The 24,419-nt window shown below is 39.6% G+C and overlaps 1 protein-coding gene across 1 annotated transcript in view; it reads right to left on the minus strand.

The window, feature by feature from the left end:
• SCIN (scinderin) overlaps positions 1-24,419 on the minus strand; it is a 77,506-nt gene that overhangs the window by 15,483 nt on the left and 37,604 nt on the right. Inside the window, exons 5-11 of the mRNA XM_060107766.1 lie at positions 19,125-19,217; positions 16,825-16,957; positions 16,333-16,421; positions 15,304-15,519; positions 12,561-12,682; positions 6,591-6,681; positions 1,244-1,414 (exon numbers count right to left, since the gene is read on the minus strand). Of these exons, the coding sequence (XP_059963749.1) occupies positions 1,244-1,414; positions 6,591-6,681; positions 12,561-12,682; positions 15,304-15,519; positions 16,333-16,421; positions 16,825-16,957; positions 19,125-19,217 (915 nt within the window). The remainder of the gene's footprint in view (positions 1-1,243; positions 1,415-6,590; positions 6,682-12,560; positions 12,683-15,303; positions 15,520-16,332; positions 16,422-16,824; positions 16,958-19,124; positions 19,218-24,419) is intronic.

A 24,419-nucleotide genomic window follows, 5' to 3' on the forward strand; every position in this document is an offset into this window, starting at 1 on the left:
TGAGAAGACAGAAAAGGGTGGCTCTAGCAAATGCTAGCAGGAGGCTGAGAAAAGCGGGGTCAGACAAGAGGCTTTTGACGGCGAAAGGCAGGGCTTTGGCAAACTAGATAAAGCGCATCCGGCTGGAGGGGCAGGAGGGGATGGTGGAGTGGAGTCCAGTACAGGACCACAAGTGTGAGATGAAGTGGAGTCAAGACACAACTGTTGGATGAGAGGAGCCAGAGTGATGGAGACGGTGAGACAACGACTGAAGCCACCAAACAATAAGAGGGGAAGGACCAGACCGGGAGCTCAGCAGACGACAGCACAGGGGGATGGGGGAGGGAGACGGATAAGAAGTCAAAAGGGCAAGGGTCGAGCAAGGAAGGGACCCCACCACCGGTCCGTGGTCAGCAGGCAGTGGGGGAAAACACAACTTCCACTTGAGAAGGCTGTATGGGAATCTGTGTCCTCAGAACACAGCCACGGAGCCAGAAGGCGGGGTGGCTTAGAGAAGAGGTTGAGGTGGGAGGGATGCTGTGACCCACCTGGTTTTAAGGGCTCAGCTGAACAACTTGGCAAATAGTCCAGGTTTGGGGACATACAGAGAGTGCAGGGCGGTTAGGGTGACTTGGGAGACTTGGGTTTCAACGGCGACTAAGGTGACCGGGTTATGAAGTGTGATGAATCCTTCCTGAAGTCAAAGCACTCAGCCATTTAAAAACCTGGGCCCGCTGGCCTTGCCCATACCTGGTGGTCTTGTGGTCTGACACTGTGATCTGGGGTGTGACTTCTTTCACAGCTGCTGTCAGAGACAGCTTGTGTGGCCTTAACAGCTGAGTTATGGTTCCGGCCCAGTGTGGCGAAGCTTGCTTTCCACGGTCCTCACACTTGTACAAATAAGGGCCCTTCCTCTTGAATTTCCCTAGTGTGGTCACCTGACTATCACCCTCAATCCATCTTCCCCCAGGCCTTTCAAGACAGAGCTTAAGCTGCCTCATGCCTTTGACCGCTTGATTTGTTACATTATTCTTAAAATTCATTTGTTTTGTTATAAGCTGGTTGAAAAATATGACAGGCCTGGTATCTGAAGTTAACTTTTTACTTGATTCTCCTACTTTTAATATTTTTTATGGTGAACGCTGAATTATAGAAATGAAGGGGGGTTACTTGCCAATTTTTTTAAAGACTAGTATTTGTTGATGGCTCAGGTCCACTGGGAAGCCCATGAGCAGGGCAGGTTTTATTGAATGCATGATGTTACCTCCACAATTCTGGTGATCGATGCCAGGTTTCTTCGGACTTGAAAGAGGCGTGTAGGGGGGGCTGGCACCTGACCTCCTTTCTTTGATGTTCCGTTCTTGTAAATAATGAGTGGTTTGTCTTTGAACAAACTCAGCAGGTGAGCAGGTTCTTTGCCTTGGGAGACTCGGATCTGGGGGCGGCGGGGATAAAAGAAATTAATAAAGAGTGCAATGAAAGAAGGCCATATTTCCAAAGGCGTCCTTATTTTTCTCTTTGAAAACAAAATTAAAAATATATAAAAAGTCAAGAGCAGGAGGAACGATGAATCAACAGAAAATATAGGTTAATGATAATCAAGCAGAGTTTCCTCACTGACTTAGGAACCATTTGCTACTCCAGACACAGCACCTTCTCGGGGGACACAGCACCACACTGCACCACTTTCTGCTTCCAGAAAGCACAGTTTCAAGTCTGTTCATCTACATCTCCAAAAGGGGAAAAACAACGAAGTGCTGATGTATACCGTCTTTTACGAAAATTACTCTTTTTTTTACAAGGGCACCAAGCTTTCCAGATGTTTAGGGGTATACCTGTCTCTCACGTGTTTTGGATCTCGTTCAGTAGGTTAGGAGATGTGCATTCATTCAAATTCTTCCAAAAATAAGACGACACGAACGTATACTCATTCTTTTTACATCCCTACCACTGTGAGATGAAAAAAATCATCGTAATCTGGGGATGAATAAAGATTTCAATCCAAACATCAAAAACTGGCAAAAATAAACAGAATAGACTTTCTACTTTTTAGCTTACCTATGGAAATGGTAATAGTAGATTTGCTTAATATAAGCTCTTTTTAAAATACAATATAAGGACTTTTCAGGATAAGGAAATGGAAGAAAATAAATGGCAAGTTATTTAATTTCACCTATTAGTTTAACAACAGATACTGGATCAGATCCGAATTTCCTATCTCTTGCATAATCTATTGATGCATGTATTTACATAAAGAATTCAAATTTTGTGTCACTTTCCTGTTTTCTTCAATTATTTGCCCTATGCTAAAGTTGAAATATCTCTCCTATCCTGGTCTGTCTTTTTCTAGAAGCCAAGTGAACGGGAATGCTGATGCACATACCATCATAGGGAAGCCTAGGGAGCACTGAAAGTAACTAACTCCACAAATATCTTTCAACTAGTAGACATTCAAATAAGCGAGTAACAAATGAAAACGTCTTTTGAGTCACACCCCAAAGCTTGGGGTGAGGTTAGCTAAGAGCTCCTAAAACTGCCGTTGGTTTAGCGTTTCCCTTAACACTGAGAAAACCTCAAGTGCCAACATGAAAGAAAGAGGGCTACTGATTAAGACCCATTCTCCACTGTGAAATGAAAATAAGAGATAGAAAGGTAAACTGAAAATTTTTCAATACTGTTAATACAGTCTACGAAGGAATGTTTAAAACAGCAATTCAGGACTTTATTTATGCATTGTTGTAAACCACCGCCATCTTGTGGTGAAACTAAGAATTACCATTTCATTGCCAATTCAGGATTCAATTGGCTGACACTGGAAATTCATTCATTGGGTATATCAAATATTTAACTGTGAAATATAGAATTTATAAGGCACAGGGCCTTATCTTCAAAGTTTTTGCATGATTTGGTAAGCACTACTTGAAAGATCAACTAAATGACATAGATGATGTCAGTTCTTAGAAATATTTCATTCAAGAAATGAATATAAACTCTATGCCAATAAAATGGACAACCTGGAAGAAATGGACAAATTCTTAGAAAGGTGTAAACTTCCAAGACTGAACCAGGAAGAAACAGAAAATATGAACGGATCAATCACAAGTAATGAAATTTAAACTGAGATTAAAAATCTTCCAACAAACAAAAGTCCAGGACCAGATGGCTTCACAGGTGAATTCTATCAAACATTTAGAGAAGAGCTTACACTGATCTTTCTCAAACTCTTCCAAAAATTGCAGAGGAAGGAACACTCCCAAACTCATTCTATGAGGCCACCATCACTCTGATGCTAAAACCAGACGAAGATACTACAAAAAAAGAAAATTACAGACCAATATCACTGATGAATATAGATGCAAAAAGCATCAACAAAATACTAGCAAACAGAATCTAACAACACATTAAAAGGATCATACAACCATGATCAAGTGGGATTTATCCCAGGGATGCAAGGATTCTTCAATATATGCAAATCAATCAATGTGAAACATCACATTAACAAATTGAAGAATAAAAACCATACGATCATCTCAATAGATGCAGAAAAAGCTTTTGACAAAATTAAACACCCATTTATGATAAAAACTCTCCAAAAAGTGGGCAGAGAGGGAACCTACCTCATCATAATAAAGGCCACATATGACAAACCCACAGCAAACATCATGCTCAATGGTGAAAAACTGAAACCATTTCCTCTAAGATCAGGAACAAGACAAGGATGTCCACTCTCACCACTATTATTCAACATAGTTTTGGAAGTCCTAGCCACGGCAATCAGAGAAGAAAAAGAAATAAAAGGAATACGAACTGGAAAAGAAGAAGTAAAACTGTCATGGTTAGCAGATGACATGATACTATACATAGAGAATCCTAAGGATGCCACCCAAAAACTACTAGAGCTAATCAGTGAATCTGGTAAAGTTGCAGGATACAAAATTAATGCACAGAAATCTCTTGCATTCCTATACACTAATGATGAAAAATCTGAAAGAGAAATTAAGGAAACACTCCCATTTACCACTGCAACAAAAAGAATAAAATACCTAGGAATAAACCTACCTAGGGAGACAAAAGACCTGTATGCAGAAAACTATAAGACACTGATGAAGAAATCAAAGATGACACAAACAGATGGAGAGATATACCATGTTCTTGGATTGGTAGAATCAATATTGTGAAAATGACTATACTACCCAAAGCAATCTACAGATTCAATGCAATCCCTACCAATTACCTATGGCATTTTCTACAGAACTAGAACAAAACATTCTTAAAATTTGTATGGAGACACAAAAGACCCTGAATAGCCAAAGCAATCTTGAGGGAAAAAAACAGAGCTGGAAGAATCAGACTCCCTGACTTCAGACTATCCTACAAAGTAACAGTAATCAAGACAATATGGTTCTGGCACAAAAACAGAAATATAGATCAACAGAACAGGATAGAAAGCCCAGAGATAAACCCATGCACCTATAGTCAACTAATCTATGACAAAGGAGGCAAGGATAAACAATGGAGAAAAGACAGTCTCTTCAATAAGTGGTGCTGGGAAAACTGGACAGCTACATGTAAAAGAGTGAAATTAGAACACCCCCTAACACCATACACAGAAATAAACTCAAAATGGATTAAAGACCTAAATGTCAGACCGGACACTATAAAACTCTTAGAGGAAAACATAGGCAGAACACTCTTTGACATAAATCACAGCAAGATCTTTTTGACCCACCTCCTAGAGTAATGGAAATAAAAACAAAAATAAACAAATGGGATCTAATGAAACCTAAAAGCTTTTGCACAGCAAAGTAAACTATAGACAAGACAAAATGACAACCCTCAGAATGGGAGAAAATATTTGCAAACGGATCAACGGACAAAGGATTAATCTCTAAAATATATAAACAGCTCATGCAGTTCAATATTAAAAAAAAAACCCAATCAAAAAATGTGCAGAAGACCTAAATAGACATTTCTCCAAAGAAGACATACAGATGGCTAAGAGGCACATGAAAAGCTGCTCAACATCACTAATCATTAGAGAAATACAAATCAAAACTACAATGAGGTATCACCTCACACTGGTTAGAATGGCCATCATCAGAAAATCTACAAACAACAAATGCTGGAGTGGGTATGGAGAAAAGAGAACCCTCTTGCACTGTTGGTGGGAATGTAAATTGATATAGCCACTATGGAGAATAGTATAGAGGTTCCTTAAAAAACTAAAAATAGAATTACCATATGACCCAGCAATCCCACTACTGGGCATATACCCAGAGAAAACCATAATTCAAAAAGACACATGCACCCCACTGTTCACTGCAGCACTATTTACAATAGCCAGGTCATGGAAGCAACCTAAATGCCCATCGAGAGACGAATGGATAAAGAAGATGTGGTACATATATACAATGGAATATTACTCAGCCATAAAAAGGAATGAAATTGGGTCATTTGTAGAGACATGGATGGACCTAGAGACTGTCATACAGAGTGAAAGAAGTCAGAAAGAGATAAACAAATATCGTATATTAACACATGTATATGGAATCTAGAAAAATGGTGCAGACAAACCGGTTTGCAGGGCAGAAATAGAGACACAGATGTAGTGAACAAACATATGGACACCAAGGGGGGAAAGCGAGGGTGGTGGGATGAATTGGGAGATTGGGATTGACATGTATACACTAATATATATAAAACAGATAACTAATAAGAACCTGCTGTATAAAAAATAAATAAAATAAAATTCAAAAAAAAGAAATGAATGTAATAGTTCATGGGGAACTTCATGGGGAGTTAGTGCATTTACAGAAATCCATCATCTTGTTAATTTGTTAATTAACAATTAACAAAGTTAATTTTTTAAAAGTTAATATGCACCTTTAAATTTAGGTCTAACTTGCTTTATTTAGGAACTAAAATCCAAGAAGGAAAGAAAACCAGCTGGAAGACCATATTCACTCTCCACATCTCAATTTTTATGTACTAAAGTATTGGACTTACTTTTCTAATTACTTTCTACCTTTGAAGAAGCCATTACACATTTATAAAGATTTGAAAACTGGAAAGTGATCACCTGGAAGTGATAACTCAGGTAGAACAGTTTTAATAGCATGATATGATTCTAAAGGAATGATTCTTTGGGGCTCTTAAATCTGTTAATAGTTTATTTTTGTTTCTGTTTTTTGGGTTTTTTTTTTGCGGTACGCGGGCCTCTCACTGTTGTGGCCTCTCCCGCTGCGGAGCACAGGCTCCGGACGCACAGGCTCAGCAGCCATGGCTCACGGGCCCAGCCGCTCCGCGGCATGTGGGATCCTCCCGGACCGGGGCACGAACCCGCGTCCCCTGCATCAGCAGGCGGACTCTCAACCACTGCGCCACCAGGGAAGCCCTTGTTTCTGTTTTTTAAATTTTGTTTGCTCCCTCTTTTCCAGAATCTGAGAGAACGAGTATGGCATGAGAATAGGAATATTTAAATTCTAAAATGAAAAAAAGATAATATTTAGAAAGTGTCAAATTCCCATCCCAACTTGGGAAAAGGGTTTTAACTAGACACTGGGCTAAGAAAACTTTAACTTGTATAAGTTTTGGGGTGAAAATATCCCAACCTGCACAGCCTGTCCTCCAAGGGATCTATCCAACTGAACGGTCAGGAATGCGGAGGTCGTCAGCTCATCCCTCGTAGCATTTGCTCCTTGCCTGGAGAAACCAAAGTAAAATAAATTAGTTTGTATTTAAGTTTTAAGACCTTCTAATATAGGCATTTCAAGCAGAAACTTAAGTTATTATGAAAGATCAAGAAGAAACCAGCTGTTTTGACATGATAAAGTCATAGAAGTTATTGTTTTTTTTAAAGTACTTAACTAACATTGAGCCATGAACTATCCCATGTATTGTTTAGAACTACATATGATAGGTTTCTTTAATCTCCATTTCATAGGTCCATTTTTAGTTCCATAATTACTTCGCTAAGTAGTCAATTCTGTCTGATTTCAAGTTGGAGGTGCCTATTTTGGGAAACCATCTTCACAGTGAAAATAATCCATTTGAGTAGAATACGAGCCAAATCTATTAGGCTGGATATTAGAAGTACTTTATCTTTCCATGAATATTTGGTGATCATAGTAGCAAATGTGTGGACCCAGAAAAATCAAGAAAATAATCATCAGAAGTAGGCAATGGTGAAGCCCCATTTTGTCATTCTAGCAATTCTTTAAAGATATTTTAAATAAAACCATAAAAGAAGCTAAACTACCAGTGACCCAGATAAGGATCAATGAGTCGGGTCTTCCCTGGTGGTCCAGTGGTAAAGAATCCACCTTCCAATGCAGGGGACACAGGTGCGATCCCTGGTCAGGGAACTGGGATCCCACATGCCACGGGGCAACTAAGACCGTGCGCTACAACTACTGAGCTCACGCCTCAATGAGACAGCCCACATGCCACAAACTACAGAGCTCATGCGCCCTGGAGCCGGCGTGCCACAACTAGAGAGAGAAATCCTGCACACTGCAACTAGAGAGAAGCCCACGTGCTGCAACAAAGACCCAACACAGCCAAAAAAAAAAAAAAAGAGTCAATGAATCAATTCATCCAGTTCATTTGCAACTTCTCTTTCTAGGGTAGCTTGTGGCTATAACTCCAATCACTGGCTTAATTTATATAGCTACCTCTGGGAGATCTGCTTGTTTGATGACTTTGTGGGAGGGAAAAGCCAGTGAAAGCACTGAGCATTGTTTGGAACCAATCCTCCTATGTTTGTGTGACTAGGGGTTAGCAGGAAGAACACTAATCCTGGAACTGGATTTTGAAAATTAATTATATCCTTTCTTCTGAAGGTTTGAGAGTGAGCTACCTGTTCCATACCCAGAACAGGTTAACAATAGCCTCCCAACCTGGGCAACACACACAGACACCCCCCGCAAAACACAGAATTCAGGGAGCGCGTCTCATTTATCTCAGAATATTTCATTGCACCAACAGAGTCAAGTGATTGATATAAAAATGTTCCACAGTGGGGTGCAAAAAAAAAAGAAAGGATATGTTCATGTCAGGCATACGTTTAAAAAAATAAAAAATGCTTTTCATAACAAAGGCACCCATGAATATACAGTCTTTTTTTTTTTTTTTTTTTTTTGCGGTATGCGGGCCTCTCACTGTTGTGGCCTCTTCCGTTGCGGAGCACAGACTCCGGACGCACAGGCCCAGCGGCCATGGCTCACGGGCCCAGCCGCTCCGCGGCATGTGGGATCCTCCCAGACCGGGGCACGAACCCGTTTCCCCTGCATCGGCAGGCGGACTCTCAACCACTGCGCCACCAGGGAAGCTCCCAATATACAGTCTTTTAATGCTAATAGCCTAAATTTTCCATGAGCTTATCATGCTAGCAAACAATTCCAGGAGCCACTGGGAGCACCGGCTGGGGAGTAACACAGAGCTGAGGAAACACCAGGGTCTGTTATCGCCTGTCCTTCCTTCCTCACATCTGCAACTTCTTGGATGTTTCTTCATTTCCTTTTTTTTCTGCAGGAAAAAAATTCAACTAACTAATAGACTACATTACCAAACTTTTGTCACCATTTTACTGTTTTTTTTCCTGGAGTATTTCAACCAGCAAAACTGAAAACCCTCACCAAACTTTTGCCATTTGACACTCTTAATAAATATTTCACTGTTCATCTCGAGCCCTTCTTCCTCTTCCTGTCAAAGTGACTCATGCTTCCATCCACACAGATTCAAACCAATTTGCTTTATTGATCTATGACCCAGGAGGTCAAGGACTCCACTGCCATCAAGATATAATAAAGTTGCGCTTCGCCTCTAATTTTGAAACCCTGTGCCTGGGGGAAGAAAAGCAATCGACTTTGGTATGATTTCTTCTTTATAAATCTGTGGTGCTTGTTACTCATTAAAAATAAATGCTGCATGAAAATGGAATTTACTGCTTCAAGAGACTCATCATCGCCACTGTTCAAAGTTTGTTCAATTTCAACTACTTGACATTTCAGAGAAAAGATCACTGCTGAAATTATTTTTCTCCTATCATTTTAGAATATAAGTGGTTTCAGGAATAAAGAGACAAAGTGATTTAATTCTAGTTTGTCACTTTCAACTCTGCCTCTTGGATTTAACCTATTTACATCCCTGCATTGAAATTATCACATAAACTGGAAAGCTGTTTAATTTGAAACCTAGTCTTCAAGAGGCATTTTCTAAATGCCTCTTTGCTACCTTTATGGAAGTTTTCAAAGTTCTGCAAACCATACAATATTAACAAACTGACATATTTAACATCCATGATATTAAATGACAAAAATTCACAAGAGGACTCAAGCATCTAACTTATATTCTTGATATCTCAAAAAGTCATACATTCTCATCACAGAAACCTTGAACACATCAAACTGAAAGAAAACTAAATGACCCCCTCCCCTAGCCCCAGTCCTAGCCTAAAGGTCATGACAAGTAAAAATGTGACATATTTTCATCTTCTTTTTCTCTTTGATTTCTTTACAGTGAGGACCAAACTTGTCCTCCTCCTGAGTTCCTTATCTCAGCGAATAAAACACTACCCACCTGTGCACAGACCAGAAATCTGGGGCCACCCTTGACTCAGTCATCTTCTCCGTTCCCTGTAACCAGTCATTCAGATGTCATCTCATTAATACTTTGCACACTTGCCCATCCTTTCCCTCCCTTACACTGAACTCTGGCCATATTATCATTCAGTTGGATTACTGCAACAAAATCCAATGGCCTTTCTGCCATCAATCTCCCACCAGTCCATTCTTTAGATGTTAACCAGAATAATTTCTCTAAGATGGAAACCAATCATGTCACTCCCCTGTGCGAACTCTTTGACTGGCTCCCAATGCCCTGAAAATAAAGTTCATCTTCCCCAGGATAGTTACAAGGCCATTCACCATTTGGCTCCTTCTAATTTCTCTGGTTTTATCTTTGGCTCCTTAACTTTGCTCTAGCCATACATCATTACTAACCGAGTAGAGCACGATTTTCCCTGCATTGCTTGGAACAACTTCCCTATTTGCTTGCTTTCATCGCTCCCATTTTTGCTCCCACGTAGATGTCACTTCTAAGAGCCCTTCACCAATAGCCTAGGAGTTAGCTTGAGTGTCTGTCCCTAATTCCCCAAAGATCACTCAGCTTGGTTTTATCTTAAACCCTTCATATTTCATTGAAATGCCTGATAATCATCTTTCTCTCTTTAAAGTATAAATTCTTGGGCAACTTTTTTTTTTTTTCACCACTTTAGTATCTTTTTTTCACCACTTTAGTATCTAGCTCAGTGCTTGGCACGTAGAAAGCGCTCTGTGAATACTTTCGTACGACTGAAGGAATAGCTACTGCGTTTAAAATTTATGACCGGATTTAATCTGTTTTATTTATATCCACATAGCAATTGATATGGATTACAAATTGCTAATTCCTCAAAACATTCTCTTGAATTACTTATTTAGTCTTTCTTCTTTGATCTGAGTGCTACAATTAAGTATATTTTTCACATACCAAAAAGAATTAAGAGGAAGAACAAGAAACAGAATGTAAAAGAAAAGCTGACTCGGAACAATAAATTTATCCCCACAAATGTCACGCTTTGCACACACTTCTCTGAATTAAAATTTTAGAAAAGGAAATTGCAAAATAAGGACACAGCTTCTACCAAGGTATAGCTGCACACAGGCCTTAAAGAGAGCTGCAGATCAAGGTGTGAAATGTTGCTTCACCAGTTACAAGAGTTGTGACCTTGGGTTAAATTACTTCATCTGCCTAAGTCCTCCTTCCTTTTTTATCTTTACCTTTCACTTGAAAATAATCTGGTTGTGAGGAAGCAAGATAATATATGGAAACATCTAGCACTTTGCTGGCACAAACATGCTGCTCAAAAAAATGGTTAGTATGAAGATGGCATCTTAAACATAGAGCTAAATAGCTAAATACATTCATCTTTGACAGGATATGATGTGACTGTGGAGTCAGAAATGTCCCTGGACACAGTGGTTCTCATTAATGCCACAGTGTACATTAGAATCTCAGGAGTCCTACCACCACCGTTATTTGGTGTAAAGTGGGGGCCAGGCGTTTGGATTTGTGAAAAACTGTCCAGGTTAGTATGTGCAGCTAGTGTTGGGAACCACTGCCTAAGGCACTGCCTGTCAATCATTAAAGTGCATATGAATCATCCTGAGATCTTGTTAAAATGCAGGTTCTGCTTTAGTGGGTCAAAGAGTGGGCCTGACATTTTTCTAACCAGCTCCCTAGTGATGCCCATGCTTTTGGTTCACAGACCACCCTTTGGGTACCAAGAACTATGGGATAGGGAAAATCATCTCACCTCCTTTACTTGGTTAAGCTCAAGGCACTGGCCAGTATAAGTGTTAAGTGGTCACACTGTGTGGACAGATGTCTCTGTCATCTGGTGGGACGCTCACCAGAGAGAAATGTCACGATATCAGCAGACACCTGAGTCTGCATACATTCAATATGTTCCCTGAAGATTGCCGTCACCATGTAGGCAAAGGCAGGATCCTGCTTCACCCTTGCACCTTTGGCCTACACCCCTCAGCTTTAAGATCTTTTTTGAAAATTCTTTTCTTTTTCTCAGTCTTCTCAGAAATATTCTACTTTTCCTGATTTCACTTAAAAAAAAGTTTGAGGGCTTCCCTGGTGGTGCAGTGGTTGAGAGTCCGCCTGCCGATGCAGGGGACATGGGTTTGTGCCCCGGTCCGGGAAGATCCCACATGCCGTGGAGTGGCTGGGCCCGTGAGCCATGGCCGTTGAGCCTGCGCGTCCGGAGCCTGTGCTCCGCAACGGGAGAGGTCACAGCAGTGAGAGGCTTGCGTACCGCAAAAAAAAAAAAAAAGTTTGAGAATCCCACATTGCATGATTTGTTGCAGAATCCCTGTCCCTTTGGAATAGTCTAGCATGCTATGTGTACTTCACTTACTTGGTTGGACACTCCCTATTGGCACTGACTCTCTCTAAGTAAATTTAACCTTCAATTAACTCAAGTCATTATGCAAACATCATACGAGATATGGATGCAAAGGGATTTTTCTACATTACTGCTATGAATTTCATGAAGACAAAGAATAAGGATGCATCAATTTGAGGTCTCTGGAGTATGAAATAGAATCATAAATTATATACATGCCTGAGAGGATTTGCATCATTGAAATGTTGCAGCTCCAATCAAGATGGGCTCTGTGAATTTTAACAACAAGAAGACATGGTACCTGATGCCAGTTGGAGTGTTAGCTTGCATAGGAGATGAGTTATTCAACTGCATATCCACTAAAGGAACACTACCCTTGGGCTATCAAAACCTTTCTACTAGATTAGAAAGGATGACACTTATCTAACCCCTCCTGCTTGTGGACAGCAGCTACAGAATACAGTCAAAATCATATCGAAAGAATACTACTTGCATGTTATACAAACCTCACTGGCGTATTTATAGGATAATTCTACCCCCATTGCACAGAATTTAATGAAATTTAACTTTGGAGCAAAATGTGACCTCTACGGAACTTGAGATCTTATGAAAGAGGGAGACTTACCAGGTGTAGATGATCTGTCCTCTGGGATAAGTGTAGAGTATAATGTAGCAGTCACCACCATAGAATTCACCATACGAGTTTTGGTCAATTTCGATCCTACCATTGTTTTCTACACGCCAAATCTAAAAGTAATGAAATATGTGTACCAAAATCAAACTTGTCTTGATCTAACGATACTTCTCAGAGGTTTAAAAAACATTTTGGTTTAGATTTGTCATTAAGCAACTTTTAAATTACTTTTCTAACTAGTTTACAAATTAAGCAACGGGAAGACATTTTTATCAATTTGGCAATTTGGTTATTGACTTTTTAAGCACTTATAGTTCTTTTGTACCCTTTACAGTACTTAGCTCAGTTCTGAGCCTGTTGATTAATAAATACATATTGTTTGATCGATTAGTGTAAATAACATGACACTCCAGTGGAATAACAAACTGAAATATTCCACTCAGAAATACATCTCTTAACTTACATAAAATTTTTCATCAGTTGGGAAGTAATTTTTTTTAAATTTCTTTTTACCTGTGTTTTAAGCCATGAGACTATTGTTTTCCCAGGTAAGAGTGGCAGATTGGACCAAATAATAAAAATACCAATTGCATGACTTCTATTTTCAAAAGCCACCATCTAGGCATGAGGCTGATAAAGATAAAAGCAGGCAGGGTTTCCCTGGTGGCGCAGTGGTTGAGAGTCCACCTGCCGATGCAGGGGACGCAGGTTCGTGCCCCGGTCCAGGAAGATCCCACATGCCGCAGAGCGGCTGGGCCCATGAACCATGGCCGCTGGGCCTGCGTGTCCGGAGCCTGTGCTCCGCAACGGGAGAGGCCACAGCAGTGAGAGGCCCGTGTACCACAAAAAAATAAAAAATAAAAAAGCAGGCAGAACTAGTTATCTTCTATTTCCTTATCCTCGTCACAGATTAAAGACACTTTTAATTAAAGATTAAAAGTTGGAGAGATGAGAGTTGTCAATGAAACGGGAAAGTAACAGTTGAGTGAGAGACTGCAGGCACTATGTGTGCAAGCACCGTCCTGTCTGGGTCCTGGGGAGGCTCAGGATGGACCCTTTGCTTTGAAATAAGGAGATGAGCAAGTGCAGAGTTTTCAGAGAGCAGCCTTCCCACGCCATCCCAGAGGCACAATGGCAGCATGGCCTGGCTAAACCCAAAAACCTAGAGAAAGCCCTGGATGTTAATATCCCTGGCATGGCATGGGAGGGCGTCTCAGAGATGCTGTGCCCTAACGTGGAGGCTGCAGCTGGGACACACTTGGTGCTGGGAGCCACGTTTGCCACGGGGTCTGCTGGCTGTGTTGAGCTCTAGAAAAGGGTGTCTGAGCAGAAGACAGACCCAGCCCCAGGAGCTAATACCCCTCTGACAGCGATCATGGTCAGGGGCGGGGTGGGGCACTTCTCCCTTTGCAGTTCCCCTAATCCCTGCACGGCTTAGATTCATACTTCATGTCTTTGAAAAGAGAAAACACTTTTAAATCTTTTTACTATATACTTTGGTCCAAGCATTGTGATAAGCCCTGGGAATAGAGAGATAAATTATTCAATTCCCTCCCTCAAGGAACTGACAAGAGGTCTGGGAGGAGAAACCTGTAAGTAAATGAACAATTCTGTAGTACTTATATGATAAATTCTATGAAGAATATTACTTATGGCTTGAGCACAGAGTAAGGTCATTTCAGTGTGGAGGGAAGGCTTCTCGGAAGAGGTGCAGCTTGTGACTTAACGGAGTTACAAAGGAGGAATGGGAATGTCAGCCACATGGCAGAGGGGAGGAGTGCTCAAGGCTGTGGAAGGCTGAGGTGCAGAGAGCAAGGGTCAATCATGGAGGTCCTGGAGGCCCACCTGAGGATGGACGTTCCCAGGAAGACTGTGGAGAGCCACCAACATATTCTAGAATGGAAGTGACATTATCCAGTTTCCCTTAAGTTAGGTGACCCAACAGCATATTAAATGTCAAGAGATTTTAGTTAGGGAGAATTCTTAGGAGGGTTTTAACAATTTTTGTCAAAAAATAGCAATAACCGGGCTTCCCTGGTGGCGCAGTGGTTGAGAGTCCGCCTGCCGATGCAGGGGACGCAGGTTCGTGCCCCGGTCCAGGAAGATCCCACATGCCGCGGAGCGGCTGGGCCCGTGAGCCATGGCCGCTGAGCCTGCGCGTCTGGAGCCTGTGCTCCGCAGCGGGAGAGGCCGTGGTGGTAAAGGGCCCGTGTACCGCAAAAAAAAAAAAAAAAAAAAAAAAACAATAACCAACAAACTCAATTTGAATGCTCTAAAATTATCTGTGATTTTGGCACATGACACATGCCCAATGTGCCTTTGTGAATGCCTCTACGGTGCAAGGGAAGGACAAACTTATGTAGTGGGTGCTTTTGGAGCAATGCGTCCTCACTGGACAATCCCAGTTCCAAGAGCAGGAGCATTTCTGGACCAGGAAACAAGATGGAGATGGCTGGGTTCCATGGAGGCCTCTAAGGTGATAATTAGGTGATCTTGCACAAATCGCCTAACTTCTTAGAATCTCTGCACACACACTGTAAACTAGGACAGAAGGTCAGACAACAGCTCTTGCAGCTTTAAACTCCCTGGTTTAATATACAGTCTTGAACCATTTTTATTAATAATAAAAATTCACAATTTACAAAGTTTGTAGTTTCCTGAAGTTATATTTCCACATATCTTGCCATAAGTGGGCTTGACAAGGACAAACAAATGAACAAAAACATGTAAATACCTCCACTTTGCCGGAACCATCATCCACCATATTATGCTGGGCTGCCACTGGTGGAGAACTGTGTAATTTTGAGGCGTCAAATGGAATTTGTTTTATTTGAGCCACTTTCTCTGTGACATATACTTTCCCAAAGCCATCACTCTGATCTTTATCTCTCCAGTCCTTAAAGAACTGTTTGAAGATTGGTGTTTCACCTCCTTCTGGAAGAACTTGAATCTGAAATTTAAAAAATAATAATAATTATAAAAAGAAAAATAAGAGACCAAGGAAAAACATTAATCTAGTAGTGGAGAAAAAAACTGAGGAAATGCAAAGATGATTCTGTTTTTTGTGATGACAGATGTAGACTTAGAAGCTGGGATCCTTAATTGAATGCAAAAGGGAAGGTTATCAAATACGAAGCTAAAACAATGCAACCTGGCTTTTTTTTTCTTACAGCTAAAGTAATTGCCACTGAATCTGGATGTTTGAGAGAAGAATAAAGTTATTTCGTATGTTATCATTACAGTCAAATAAGTTTGACTGTTTTCCTACACTAGGTTCATAAGATGTCTGTGAACCTGACAGAAATGATCTCATTGTGCTACTTGTGCCAGGACATAAAAATGAAGAGCAAAGATGAGGCTGAGCGATTCAGAAAAGAAGAGCAACTATCCAGTGTCTATGTTGATCTCCATGAAGGCAAATATTCTCTGGGCATTAGCCCATGTCTATACAAATTGCTCTAAGGAATAACTGATAAATGCTCTCAGTTAATTCAGTTGTGGTTGATCATCTTGACTTAAAGGCTATGGAGGAAGTGGATGTGTTCTTATTCTCATCACAAAGTCCTGTGGAAGGTCTAATCTCCAATTTCTGCAAAATTCCATCCTCCACACAGATATAGTTCTAGGGACGCATGGCACACACGTGAGAATGACTTCCGTGCATACGTTATTTTGAACCAAATTCTTTCTTGAGTTTTGTGGCGATGTCATGAGCTCCCATGTTTAAAAACATTTTTTCTAGCCAGTTCATTTCCACATATACCTGAGTATGAGTAGAATAATGCATTTGTTCTAGGAATTCTTCAGCTATCTTCATGGCAGCCTTTCTCTCCTGGGGATTAGCATCTCTACCTAATATGCAAGATATATGAAAGAGACAGAATTTCAGAGAAGCAAGGTATTATATGATTAAGAAATATTTGTGCACCAAAAAATAAACATAATTATAATTGAATTTAACTACAACCCTGAAAGAATAGCAAAATTTTCCTAGTATACTAAATATATTTAACAATATTGTAATGAACACTCTGTATAAAAAAAGATTCTTTTTATAGTGCCCAAAGGCTTTCTTTCACCCCATCATCCCTGGTAAATAATGTTGGTAGGAAGAAAATATGGTTTTGATGTCTGCATTTTACAGATCATGCAGAAAGGTAAGGTTTTTTTAAGTCAGAAAAGATGTTTTATTTACCTTTCCGAAGAAATATGTATAAATCTGAAGTACATCAACAATACCAATGGCATTTTTTACCTTTCCATACAAAAACCTGTTTTGCAGCACCGTGGTCCAAAATGAAGCATTCTTCAGAAAGCAGCATCGCCATGGAGAAAGGGTTTTCTTCTGCCACCATGCTCAAGTTCATGGAGCCACTGGCATCTGAAACCTAACATGAAAACCATGAGCTTGCTTGGGGATGATCAATATGTTCTAAACTCTTTGATCATGGTGATGGCTGCACGACTCTGTGCGTGTAATAAAAACCACTGAATTGTACACTTTAAATGGATAAACTTTATAATCTGTAAATTATATCTCAACAAAGCTCTTTCAAAGAAAACAAACAAACGAAAAACCCCATGAACCCAGTTATACCCTTAGAAAGGCTTTTTTAAAGTCCTTTGGGGTAAAAGTATTACTAATAAAAAGTTAAGTTTCAACACAGAAAATAATAATGAATAATAATGGATAAGGTTTGTTGTGATTTCATATATACTAGGCACCACACAATGAACTTTAACAAGATTATTTAATTTTTTTTAATACAACAATCTTTTAAATAGGTGATAACCTTACACTCACTGCACACATACAAAAAGCTAAAGCTTAAACGTTCATTCATTCAACATTTACTGAGTACTATCATATGCCAGACATTGTGCTAAGGAAGGCATGGATACATTACAGTTTATGCTTACAGATTTTTTTCAATATGGGGCCTGTAATTTACCTCAATTTATTTAAATACTTTGTGTAAATTATCAAAGTAAATATCATCTGTCACAAATAAAATTGTGTCACAAGTAAACTTACCTAGACTCTTGAAGTTTGTAAATGACTACAGAATATATATATTTTTAAGTTGCAGGTGATCTTACAAAATTTGCTAGGTTAGAATTCATTGTTTTTCAAAGGCCTGGTAGGCTGCAAGGTAATCCACCTGGGCACTTGTTAAATATACAGATTTGAGGGCCCTACCTAGATCAGTGATGGGGTTTTGCAACACTGTGGTAGGGCTTGAATTCTGTATTTTTAGAAATCGCCCTAGGTGACTGCTTCCCAGCTCTGTTCAGCAATCCCAAATTAAAGTATTTTCAAAAGGACTTTAGTTAGATGTGTGCAATACATTAGAGATCCACTAGAGGGAGCATTGTTTCAGGATCAACATGTTCACATTTAAAAATATTTCCCTTGTCCCATAATGCTGTCCAAGAGGGAGAACAGCTTTATTTGATGATGTGACATAAAAGATGTTTGTTAAACTGTTGCAATTGGGTTTTAGAAACAGTAATAAAAAAATAAGCAGCCACAAAGTCTTTAGAATAACAATTTCTGTGTGGCTTATATTAAAATTATCAGTATTTAGGAGTGGTAACCACGTTTTCCTTTGCCATCTAGGAGGAAAAGAATCTACTTCCCCTTTCATTCTACAAAAAGGAAGTTATTCTATACAAGTTAGTAACTTGATCTTCATTTAAAATCACAGCGTGTCTGAGCCAGAAGATCCCTTTAAAGAGCAGCAAATATAATTCCTTCTTGTAAGAGATGAGAAAACTATTTAGTTCTGCAGGGACGTTAAGGTCTGCTCCAAATCACTTGCTTAGAAAGTTACAAGGGGAGGGAATGCTTGAAGGATCCCATCTGAACTGTCTCCTCAACTGGTACATCTTGTGGATTTTGTTACCCTCACCAGCAATAAAATCATTAAATTGTGGAGTTGGAAGGAACCTGAGTAATCTTCTAATTTAATCTCTCTCTTTTTTTTTTTTTTCAGATAAGAAAACTAAGACCCAGAATGGCCATGTCTTGCCCAAGGTCACGCAGGCAGTCCTTCCCACAGAGCTGACATGGACCTAAGTCCGCCAACACCCAGGACAGTTTTTACCCTGTTTCCTTCCAGCTGTTTGTTTGTGCTCATAATAAAGAAAGCCTTCATGATGGCTAAACAGGATATTTTAAATAAGGGGATGATTTTATAGCTTATTAAGATTTTATAAGAAAAAGCTTACTAAGTTTTTTTACTTCATGAAGGAAACATTTTATTGAATGTAATTTATCAAAACATATTGCTGCAAACTAATACAGCAACAATATATAATTTTATTTAAATCACAGCAAATTATTATTTGTTGTTTTTAATAAAAAAATTAAAAGTAATAGAAAGAGGAATTTAAATAACTATGCTAGAGCAAAGAACGGATTCTGCTCACACGTTTCTCTTTGAGGGCAATGAGGAGAAATGCCATCTGTAGCAAAGAGTCCCTCCCAGTACAGCCCTCCCCAGCAGCTTCCAGTCCAGTAAAAACAACAGAACTCCCTAACAGTGAACCCACCATGTAGAGTTTAGCCATTTTCCTGTTAGTTATGTCTGCTATAATGTCGTCATCCTCTTCTCCATCCCTAAGCTCCGGCTTTTCCCCTAAAACCTGGAAAAAAAAGTGCACAAAGATAAAGACCTCTCATTAATGGTGCAAAGTTTAAAAAAAAAAAAAGTAAAACAGCTTACATTTCTAAAGTCATAGATTATAAAATATTGGCAATCAAAATGACCAGGCTCAGACATGTCTCACCAGTCATATTAAATTGTCCTTTTACCATGGGTCAAATCAATCAATGGCATTTAGTAAACACTGAGTTTGCTGGTGATGTGAAGGAGAAAGTGAAATCCCAAACTTGAAAGTGTAGGTCTCCGTATTATTGAAAACTAGCAGGAATTAATTAAAATTTGAGTTCTGCGTTCAGTTCTACAACAGAATTTCTTCCATGACCTCTGCTTCTGGAAGCAATCTATAGGTTTTATTAATTTATTATCACAAAGACTTGGTCAAAATTACTATCTGAGGGTAGGGTACTATTATCATTATTGATTTAGACTAAAGTGTAAGTTAACCACACCATGCTTTGTTTCCTGTTGTATTTTTGGCATAGAACAAATGAATGTCGAATGAATGAATGCATTTATTTATTCTTTGCATATCTGATGCAATCCAAAAGTTCAAGTAAAGCATTTGGTAGAAAATACATTTGAATCTGCTTTGAATTTCTGTACACCAAAATCACAAAAAAAGTCTATAAAGCACCTTAATTAATTAATTGACAAATATCATAGGATGTTAAGGACGGGAATCAAATATAAATTTATTGAAAACAATGTGATTTTTATAACAATACATAGATATAAATTCAAGTTTAGAAAATAAAAAGAAGCTATTCACTTAGATTTAATAAATATTTAATATACAATGAGATTCCTTGCATAATGCATTTTATAGTCAGTATTCCTTACAATATATTGTGTGAAAATATATACTGCTGAATATCAGACAACAATAAAAATGTATATAAATTCTAATCCTTGCATGAGCACGCCACAGCCTCGAGTTTAGAAATACGTTAAAGACTTATTTCTTCTCAGAATATGCCCATCTTTTTATTTATACAATGATCAATAAAACCCTTTAATTACTGACCACACTAAATGATTATAATATAGTTTTTCTTTTTTTTTTACTAAAAGTAGGATCAAGACAAAAATTAAAATACAACCAAAAGTGCTTTTTTTACAAAACAGTTTTACCTTGGTAGAAATATGTGTAACTTATAAGAGCAGTGAAAGGTCTCATATACCCTTTAGAAATTCTACTTCAACCAAGACAGTAGTTTGGAATCAATAGTTTGGGTTAAGGACATATTTAATACTGGGAAGTCTCCCAGTGGACTAAGTAAGTCTGAGATTTGGGGCATACTCCAACTTTCAATTTTCAGACAATTCCCATGTTAGCTAGGGATCTTAGTCTCCCAAAGGACTGTAGCATAGTTGGGAATTGAACCCAGGGAATTTACCAGAAACAGGCTTAACTCCAGAGGTATAGGGAGGCTGTATATTGTCAGGTATCATTTTTTTTTTTTTTTTTTTTTTTTTTTGCGGTACGCAGGCCTCTCACTGCTGTGGCCTCGCCCGTTGCGGAGCACAGGCTCCGGACGCGCAGGCTCAGCGGCCATGGCTCACGGGCCCAGCCGCTCCATGGCATGTGGGATGTTCCTGGACCGGGGCACGAACCCCTGTCCCCTGCATCGGCAGGTGGACTCCCAACCACTGCGCCACCAGGGGAGCCCTGTCAGGTATCATTTGAAAATTCAGTTCAACAACTAAGCATTTACCAAATGCCTCACTGGGATATACAAAAGAGCTTCCAACCACCCTGCACAACCCTTAAAAACTTTACATCCTTCCTAGAAAGAGGAAAATAGTTTAATACATTCACCTTATCAACTATGCCACATATTTTAATCTTTAAAATAAACTGTAAATACAGCTTTTCTTTTTCTCTACAGGTAGGATAATGCCTAAATTTAAAACACCCATTTTAGGTTTCTCAAGTGATGGGCATTTAGCTCATGTAACCCTTTGTGTATGAAATAACATATACTTTGACAATCTAAAGAGGAAGACGAAGAGAGAAGCCTTATCTCAGGATGTTCCATGAAAGTTTTATCTATTGTTCTAGACAAGACCTTCCACTCCAGCTTGGAGGCCCCCTTTCCTTCAATTATTTTCTATAAATTTCTACTTAAAAGTACCACCATCCTCTAACATGCTCCAAACGTACCTTATCTTTCCACAAAACTGACCATTCTCAATTCTCTGTTTGTGTCAGTGAATCTCTAGTCCTCTATTCACCTGGACTTAAAATCATGTCGTTAGTTTTTTGTTGTTTTTTTTTAATTTATTTATTTATTTATTTATTTTTGGCTGTGTTGGGTCTTCGTTTCTGTGCGAGGGCTTTATCTAGTTGCAGCAAGTGGGGGCCACTCTTCATCGCGGTGCACGGGCCTCTCACTATTGCGGCCTCTCTTGTTGTGGAGCACAGGTTCCAGACGTGCAGGCTCAGTAGTTGTGGCTCACGGGCCTAGTTGCTCCACGGCATGTGGGATCTTCCCAGACCAGGGCTCGAACCCGTGTCCCTTGCATTGGCAGGCAGATTCTCAACCACTGCGCCACCAGGGAAGCCCCATGTCGTTAGTTTTGAATACTTCCTGTCCTCTACTTTGAGTCTCCTAGCATATTAGTCATTAAATTCTCCTTCTTTATGATGATGTTTAGAGTCACTGTTTCCTATCTACATTCATCCCCACCTTAATGAAGTTCATCACCCAAGTCACCGTGTATGCCTACTCCTGTCAATTCCCTCCTGCCTTCAGTCCCCCCCCCATCTTTTCATCCAGAAATTTATCCTGTACAATGGCTGGAAGGCCCATCTTATTTCACTTTACTCCAATGCTTCAAGAATATGACTCCAGATAAAAATTTATATCTTTTATCTGCAGCAGTGATTCTTAAGGTTCAATGTGTTCAAGCAACATCTGAGTAACTTGATAAAATACAGATTCCCAACTACCAGCTATTAAGTCAGTGGATCTGGGGTGAAGCCCAGGATTCTGCACTCCAGATGATTCTGAATTGGATGCTTACTGACAGAGCCCCAACTCTTCTCTCTGGATTCCAAGGCTCCTCAAGAGGCTGGATGTGACCTGCTTGGCATTATTTCCCAGCATCTACCAAGTAGCCTTCTCTAATCAAGCTCATGTTTCCCATGTCCCCTGGGAGCCATGCACTTTCCTTCCCCAGGGCTGTACCTAATGCTCTATGTAACTGCTACCTAGGTTGACTGGCTGTGGCAGAAGCAAAACTGAACAATTATTCTTTGGTTGATTCAGTTAATTATAATTAGCACAGGATGGTGTCTAAAGGACCCTTCTGGTGATCTGATGTTACAGAGGTCTGCACCTTTCCTTCTCTTTGAGTGATTTATTTATTTATTTATTTTTGCGGTACGCGGGCCTCTCACTGCTGTGGCCTCTCCCGTTGCGGAGCACAGGCTCCGGACGCGCAGGCTCAGCGGCCATGGCTCACGGGCCTAGCCGCTCCGTGGCATGTGGGATCTTCCCGGACCGGGGCATGAACCCGTGTTCCCTGCATTGGCAGGCGGACTCTCAACCACTGTGCCACCAGGGAAGCCCCTCTTTGAGTTATTTTCTAATCCAGTAGAAGACTGATAGCAGCAAATGATTTTGTCCACAGAGATGCACAGGAATTTTGTCTGGTGGAGATGAAACTAATTTCTGCCATGTGAAAGAGGCCAGTTTTGCAGTTACTAGCAAATTCATTTCAACACTGATTGCCCATACCTTTGTTTGTTCTTTGGATCCTCTTTGAACTCATTATAATATCTTAGTTGTTTTATTAGTGAATGACTTAAATGACATCTTTGACATGGTTATTTTATATTTGTCTGAGATTCATGATTTTACTTCTTTGAAAACTATCCTTTAACACATAGCACCCCACTTGTCTAAACCACAGATACTGGAATCTATTTATATATTTATTGACTTTTACTATGTTACATGTATTCAGCTAACACTTTTCAAGTCCATTATGTGCCACACTAAGTACTTTAAAAATTTAATATAACTGATGCTTACATGTTACTATGTACCAGACACCATTCTAAGCACCTTACATTTATTAAGTCATTTCATCTTCATAACAAGCCTATGAGGTGCCACCGTTATTATCCTATTTTATGCCTGAAGAAACAGACTAAGTAACTTGACCAAGGTCATGCATCCAGTAAGTGACAAAGTCGGGATTTGAACTCTGACTCCAGAGTGTGTGTTCTCAACTAACAGGCTGTGCTGCCTCTTGTAGATACTTCAAAAGATCTTCACTTAACTGTTTAGGCCTTGTCTCTGGAGATAAAGCAGAAGTTTTTTCATAGCAGAAACTGTACAGGGGTCACATTTATTTCTCCCATTCGGATCAGAACAACGTCAGCAAATACCACGGGTGGCACGCGTCCCATACACTATGGTTACGGTGCTCTGCCTTCCTCTCCACGTAGCTTTCATCTTTCTCCAAATCCTGTCTACTCCCCTTTCCTCTTGGCTCTGCCTATGCTGTGGGTATTAAAGGTCAAAAGAGAGAAGTTCTCTCATCATATCAGAGTGCTGTGGGAGCAGGCAGCCCTTAAAGAGAAGATACAACAGGGTGCAACAAACATGAAAGAGCTACCAAAGAATGTAAAATAACAGAGCAACAGTACTTCTTTACCCATAAAACTGTCAAAGGTCAGGAGAAAACTGACCATATCTAGTGTTGGGAAAGATTCAGTATTCTACCAGGCACCCTGGTGAGAAGGAAAATTCTTTAAAGTGATGACCAGTAGGTAACAGAAACCTTAAAAGCATGCCTATCATTTTATCCAATTATTCTATTCTAGTAGTTTATGCTAAAGAAATCATTTAAATGTATGCAAAAAATTAATTTAATGAATATTCACCACAGCATTATATAATATTAAAAAATGCAAACCACCTAAATGTCCAACATGGAAGGAACTGATTAAATAAATTAGGCTACATCCAAACAATGGAAAACTATACAGTCATTATAATATCAAAAATTAGTTGATTATCAGGAAAATCTTCATAACATTTCAAATAAAAATCTAGATTTCAAAGCATTATCTACAGTATGAACGCTTTCTTGTAAAAGCACAGAGCTGCATATGTGAAAAGAAAGATTAGAAAAAATTTGGTCACTCTTTTCAAAGGTGGGACTTGGG

The sequence above is a fragment of the Mesoplodon densirostris genome, chromosome 9 (assembly GCF_025265405.1).
Source record: "Mesoplodon densirostris isolate mMesDen1 chromosome 9, mMesDen1 primary haplotype, whole genome shotgun sequence".
In the NCBI taxonomy this organism is placed as follows: Eukaryota; Metazoa; Chordata; class Mammalia; order Artiodactyla; family Ziphiidae; genus Mesoplodon; species Mesoplodon densirostris.